Source organism: Ipomoea nil, unplaced genomic scaffold, assembly GCF_001879475.1.
Source record: "Ipomoea nil cultivar Tokyo-kokei standard unplaced genomic scaffold, Asagao_1.1 scaffold0980, whole genome shotgun sequence".
NCBI lineage: Eukaryota > Viridiplantae > Streptophyta > Magnoliopsida > Solanales > Convolvulaceae > Ipomoea > Ipomoea nil.
The window spans coordinates 1,734,457-1,741,512 of record NW_017617408.1 but is presented as its reverse complement, the minus strand read 5'-3'; the positions used below and the strand labels follow the sequence as shown (position 1 = coordinate 1,741,512).

At 38.8% G+C, this 7,056-nt stretch overlaps 1 protein-coding gene across 3 annotated transcripts; it reads left to right on the top strand.

Moving 5' to 3' along the window:
- Positions 1–2,706: 2,706 nt before the first annotated feature.
- On the top strand, positions 2,707–6,684 carry LOC109179915 (dnaJ homolog subfamily C member 17). 3 transcript variants are annotated; one of them, XM_019329400.1, is made up of 3 exons: positions 2,707–3,258; positions 3,668–3,798; positions 5,452–6,684. In XM_019329400.1, the coding sequence occupies exon 3, from the start codon at positions 5,488–5,490 to the stop codon at positions 6,415–6,417; it is 930 nt and encodes a 309-aa protein (XP_019184945.1). In that variant the 5' UTR covers positions 2,707–3,258; positions 3,668–3,798; positions 5,452–5,487; the 3' UTR covers positions 6,418–6,684. The 3 variants fall into 3 exon arrangements, with proteins under 3 accessions (XP_019184945.1, XP_019184946.1, XP_019184944.1); XM_019329401.1 differs by lacking the exon at positions 3,668–3,798 and having other exon boundaries at positions 2,709–3,258; positions 5,455–6,280; positions 6,311–6,684; XM_019329399.1 differs by lacking the exon at positions 3,668–3,798 and having other exon boundaries at positions 2,709–3,258; positions 5,455–6,684.
- Positions 6,685–7,056: the final 372 nt, after the last annotated feature.

Here is a 7,056-nt window from a genome sequence, read left to right as displayed (position 1 = left end):
ATCATCAACCATTGAGGCCCCAATCATGTGGTTCAGAAATTCAAGAAAGCTTCTTTGATGCAGAACATCTTGGCACTCCCAGAGTTCCTTCGCAAACGCACACCCGCATAAGAGGTGTGCTTGAGATTCCGATACAAAACCACACAGTGGACACCCCCCACCAATCCAAACCCGTTTTTGTTTCAGATTTTCGCGTACCGGTAGAATCTCCAGGGCACATCTCCACAAGAAGTTCTTCACCTTTGGGGGAATCGGTAATGCCCAAAGGGTCCTCCAAGCTTGGAAACCGGTCGGTGCTGCAACCTGGACATCGGTAGTCATCAACAACTTGTAGCCGTGTTTCACAGTGTATTGCCCCTTAATGTCACCCACCCAACGCCATGAATCTTTGATTAACGTGTTCACCGGAGTTGCAAGAATTCTGTGGACATCCCCATCGTGGAAAATGTCTTGTAAAACCTCCTTGTCCCACTTCCCATGCTCATCAAGTAATCCACACACTTTGGCGTCACGGAGATAGTCGACACGTGGAGTGACTAACGGACTGTTTGTAGTGTCTGCTAGCCAATTCCAATCCCAGATCTTAGTGTCTTGCCCGTCCCCAATACGCCGAGCTACACCCTGACGTAGAACATGAATTCCAGCTATAATGCTTCGCCAAATGTAGCTTGGATTGCCCCCTACCTGTGCCTCCAAGAAGTCCGTTTTCGGATAGTATTTGGCTTTCATTAACCGGGCAACCAACGAATCAGGATTAACCATCAACCTCCAGCCTTGCTTAGCCAGAAGCGCTAAATTGAATTCATGTAATTTTTTAAAACCCATACCTCCGGTCGACTTTGGTCTGCATAACCTATCCCAGCTTAGCCAATGAATCCCCCGGTTTCCCGAGCCTCCGCCACCCCACCAATACCGGTTAAACAGCTTCTCCAGTGTATCACACACCCGCAACGGCAGAAGGAATATCGACATGGTGAAAATCGGGAGGGCTTGCGCTATGCTTTTTAACAGAATCTCTTTGCCTGCCCGAGACAAAAACTTGTGTTGCCACGACCCTATTCTCATCCGGATGTTGTTTTCAATGTAACGAAATGTAGCAGTCTTATTTCTTCCGAGGACCGAGGGAAGGCCCAGATACCGCCCCAGATCCCTAGTTTCCCGGACACCAATCTGATTCGCCACCATTACCCTGACTTGGGCCGTGGTATTACGGCTGTACACTGCATTAGACTTATCATAATTGATAAGTTGTCTCGAAGCCTTACTGTACAAATCTAGGCACTCTTTAACCTTAAGTGCCTCCTGCTGAGTGGCCCTGAAAAAGAGTAAACTATCGTCAGCAAAAAATAGGTGCGTGATGGCCGGAGCTCCCCGAGCCACCCTCACACCGTGAATGTCTCCCCGGGCTTCTGCTTGCTGCAAAAGGATGGATAATCCCTCAGCACAGATAATGAAGAGATAGGGTGATAAGGGATCCCCTTGACGAATGCCCCGGGTCGGGCACACATTCCCTGCAATCTCACCGTTAACCAAAATAGAGTAGTTAACAGATGAGATACACAACATTATCAAGTCCACCCACTCCCCCTCAAAACCCATTGCCCTCAACATACCCTCTAAGAAAGTCCACTCCATACGATCATACGCTTTAGCCATGTCTAGCTTTAGCGCTGCCCAGCCCATCAATCCCCCAGACTTTCTCCGTAGGTAGTGTCCTACCTCTCTGGCCACAATAATATTGTCAGTTAAAAGCCGATCAGGAACAAACGCACTTTGCGTTTGTGACACCACATGATTCAGAACCCCCTTCAGTCTATTAGCGATCATTTTGGCCATCACTTTGTAGACTACGTTGCAAAGTGCTATTGGCCGCAGATCCAACACTTTCTCCGGGGTAGCTTTTTTTGGGATTAGAACAATATTTGAATTGTTCAAACCCGGTGGAAAGCATTTGGTCTCGACACAGTTAATTATATATATGTTTATAATTTGATAACTATACATTATAGAAATTATGAATCTATAGTATAGAAATTATGAATATATAGTTTAGAAATTATGAATCTACAGTAAATAAATTATGAATCTATAGTATAAAAATTATGGATCAAATTTCGTGTGCACCTTGCATGGTGCACACGGTTGCACAACATAACGCTCCAATGCTTATACAGTGGATCATATTTTACACAACAAGATAAATGCTCGATTTATATGTTATAGACGATGCTAGGCACTAGTCGGATGCTTTAACGCCTAACGCTTAGAGTGTCTAGGCGTAATAGTAATCTGAATATATCGTTTCTACTTTATCCGAGCATTAGATGGTTAATTGGGTACATGGTTTTAAAAATATAGAAAAAAAGTAATCAAGTTGGTAAAAACATACTTAGCCGAGTTGAGCTTCAACTCAGTTAAGTTAGATACCGACTCAATCGAGTTAGACGCTCGATTTGGCCAGATTAAGCACTCATTCAGCCGATTCAATACCTAAAGCACATTGCCGACTAATTAATCAGTCAACCGACCCTTCTAAAATTAAAATCGCCTCAGTTTAGGAATACCTAATGCGGAATCGTCGATTTTTACAATATTGTTAATTACACTTTTTCACTTATAAAAATCAAATTTGTCAATGGACACAAGTGAAAATTATAAAAATTTCCTAAAAGCCCTACTGGCTACTGCCCAATTCCAGCCCAAATCTGCCACACGTTCCAGACTGCAGATCTGCTCCGCCGCCTCCACGCATCAAATCTGCTTCGTTCTTTGCTGATTGTAGCTGCTCCAGACTCCGACTACAGTGCTCCACGGCGACACTACTCCACGACGAACAGCACTGCCTCACGACTCCACTACGGTCGACGAACAGCACTGGCCAGATTTTTTTTTTTTTTTTTTTGAAGAATTCTGTTTAAAATCTTCGGTTAACCCAACCCAAAAAACTTTGGTTCGGTTTCAACAGTTAAAGGATTTGAAAAATTCCGTTAATTCGGCTAACGGACCGATTAATGGAATGTAGTTGTACACCCCTATCTAATTCTTCTTAATTTTATTTGAACAAAATTACCCCCTTTCCCTTTCTAAACCCTACCCTTCTCTTTCTCTCGGCTCTGCCTCTCTCTCCCGCGGCAATCGGCGATCAGCAACTCTTTTGTTCGGAAACCGTTAAAACAGGCTCGGTCCTCCGGTCAGCCCACCCCCTAGTGCTTCACGGTGCCTGCTCCAACGAGTCAGCGAGTCATCTCGCCCAATCTGGTGAGTCACTTTATTTTCTCATATTTTTTTCATCTATGTTTTCCTGTTTTTTTTTTTTTTTTTTTGGTGGTAAATTATCGGAATTAAATCCCAGAGCAAGATTGCTATGGACTGTGAGTTGTATACTAGTATGATGCCGGTGTAGAATTATTATTATGTTTTTTAATAGAATTTTTGTTTTATTACAAAGGAAGGGATACCCGCCTACAACAAGGCTCGAAACCTAGACCTCCCACATAGGGAAGCAATCCTATAGAAATTTTGGATTCAGAGTTGAAATTATTGTTATTTAAAACTGGTTATTATATTAAAAAAAATATATCTTTTTGCAATCGAATGATTTGGAATCAGTTTTGAGAAATCAGTTGTAATAGTAATTATAAGTTGGTTTACTTTTTACGTATGCAAGGAATGAGAATGAACCTTGGCAAACCAATTTAAGAACAAGGATTTGGAGTGGATGTTACAGTCCTAATTGCATATAAAACCACTGAAGGAGGAATAAGACCGAGGATGTATAGCTGGTTTGCTAACTTATCACCAACTAGTTTCTGATTATTCTTTTGTTATTCTGATATAAGTTGTATCATACATGCAGTCATGCATATAATGTTATTAATCTAATTTTACAATTAGTTTTTAAAAGTATACATAGTAAAATGATTGTAAGTTGATTGGAAATGTTTCCTTTTTGCTATTGTGTGATTTGGAATACGTTTCTGTGTATTAATTATGCTTAGATGGATGTCTTAGGATTATAACTTAGTGAAGTCATAGTAATTGGTTTAGTTTTGATTCTAGATAAATAGAGCAGGGAAAAAAAGCTTTTCAAAGGCATTTGTTGATAGAGATAGTCATTGTTGGTTCCTAGAGTCTTGGTTAGTTCATTATCCTTTTTTCGTTTTACTTTCTGAAGTCTGAACTATAGTAATTCTTTAATTTAGCTGTGAATTATTTTCATTCTGAATTGTATAGTTATTTGGGTGAATCAAGAAACCAATAAAATGTGCCTTTCCATTTCTGAACTTTCCTTTTCTCTTTGTTGTCAGATATTTAAAGAGAACACTATATTCTTGTACCAAAAAACACAGAATATATATGTCAAAATTGAACTTTTATAAGACTTTGTATGTGATACTGCATATTTGCATTGTTTTATAGATGGATGCATGTTTGAGAGATTTCACTCATGGTTAGGTTTATCATGTTTCATGTTGACTTGTTAACATGAATTGCCAGGTCTAGTTATTAGCAGTTTAGCACTCAATGTTCTATGAAGTTGTAACGATATTTCAAAGTTTTAAGTGCGCTTATCAAGTAAGCATTTGATTTGTAGTTTCTGCCATGGAAGTTGCATGCTAATAGGTATACTACTATGAAAGGGATATTTGAAATATTTTTGCATTCTAGATTGTACTGTATGCATAAAAGGGATATTTGAAATATTTTTGCATTATTGAGAGTTGGGAATTTGATTATTCTACTAACAAAAGTTAAATTAACAATGTGTTGATTGGTTAGCAGATGCTATGGTTATATCTTATATGGATATTGGTTATGAATGATATTTTGATTGCATACTTAGATGATTTATGCTGTATTAAGAGTTAAGAATGTGTTGATTGGTTAGCTGATGCTATGCAGCTATGGTTATATGGATATATGGATATTGCTTATGCATGGTATGATGATTTGTGTTGTATTAAGAGTTGAGAAGTATTTATTTTTGAGTAGTATCACTAACTAATTCTAGATTCTTCTTAAAGCGTATGATACATTCCGGGGGAAGGGGTACTGCTGCAGATTACCAGCATGCGGAAAGCTAAATTTGGAAAGAAAGAGAAATTGACATAATCCTATATTCCTATTTTTTGTCATAATAGAATAGTTTAGTTCGATTAGAACTCATAGATGGTTAGCTTAGTCTCAGTCAAATTAGGAGTCATTTGATTATAGTCCCAGTCAGATTAGGAGTCATTTGATTATAGTCCCAGTCAGATTAGGAGTCATTATGTTAGCCTATATAAAGGACATCTTCAATCAATAATAGACAAGCAGAAATTTTAGAGAAAACAGGGAGTTTGGGATTTCAACAAAAATCCCAGTGTTTCCTCTCCATCTTTATTCTCATTCAAATACTCCATATTTGATTTTGTTCATTAATCTTTTCATTGTTTTTATTTTATTTTGGTTCAGATCTGCGTGGACTAGAGATAAAGAGGAGAATATATGGATTCTGATGTGGATCATTATGATGTACTGGGTTTACCCTCTGGTGAGGAAGGAGCTAAACTTTCAGAGAAAGAGATATCTAAAGCATACCGGTTAAAAGCATTGGAGTTGCACCCGGACAAGAGACCAGACGATCGTAATGCACATGCCAATTTCCAGAGGTTGAAGACTTCATACGAAGTTCTTAAGGATGAGAAAGCCAGGAAACTATTTGATGATCTACTCCGGGTCAAACGTGACAAGATTAGACGCCAATCTCAACATGATTCAAAGCGAAGGAAAATGATGTCAGATCTCGAGGAGAGAGAACGTGCTTCTTTTGAACCTGATCCACGTAAGAAAGCTCAAGATGAGGAAGAACGCATTGCTAGAAAACTAAAAGAGGAAATTGCCAAAATTCGTGCAATGCATGCTAACAAAGCTTCTGCTACTACACCATCGCCAATGAAGAAAGAGACAGCAGCAGGGGGGGATAAGGAGAGCACCGGAGGTGGTAGTAGGAGTAGTCTAGATAAAGAGAAGGTACTTAAAGTAACATGGGAGAAGATCGGTGTAGATTATACTGCCCAACAATTGACGGAACTGTTTGGGCAATTCGGTGAGGTAGAAGATGTAGTCATAAAAAGCTCCAGGAAGAAAGGGTCGGCTCTCGTTGTCATGACATCTAAAGATGCAGTTGCCGCTGCCTGTGGGAATGTGTTGGGAGATCTTTCAAATCCCCTCTTAGTAGTGCCTCTCGTGCCATCTAACCCCCCATATGCATCCCCTCCCTTTTCTAGCGCGTCCAAAGGTCCCTTTTCTAGCGCGCCCAAAGATGTAGAAGAACCAAACGGCCCAGCATTCACTAACCTTGTTGGCGCGGGGTATAAGTCATTTGAAGATGCGGTATTAGAGAAGATGAGAAAGGCAGCTCAAAGGCAAAAATAAGGTATTCAATCATCAACGAATTTGATTTATTGACAGTGGTTAGGAGGGATTATTGCCAGAAATTGTGTTGCTTATAATATAGACATATTGAGTGATCTGTTTTCACTCAACAGCTATGCCTCATTGTATTTTTACCTAGAATATCAGCTTGAATCTTTGCTGTCAACCTTTGTATACCAACTTCCATAGTCTGTCATAGTGACTTTTATAATTTTAAAAAGTTGAATTTGGTACAAATAGCATGGGTAGTTTGGATCAGAGTACATATTTATTTATTTATTTATTTTAGACCTATCCAAAAAAAAAATTATTATTATTTTTTACATGTAACACATTTTCTTCATCTCCCGGGACAAAGAAAAGCTCAGACTGAAGACAAAGTGAAAATTTTTGTAAAAAATATTTATTTTTGTTTAATTTTTTTTTAAAAAAAAAAAATCCAACTCAACCTAATTTCTTTTAAAAAGTAATTTTTTTAATACTATTGACTCTATTAGAATGTAGTATATCTGTTATATACTTTCTCTAATTATTGCAGCCCAAAGAGTCAATATCCCACCATTGGAGTTCAATCATGTGACCTTCTCCCAAGGGAAATCACAGAGATGCCATATGAGCATAATGTGTTTGACTTAAAAT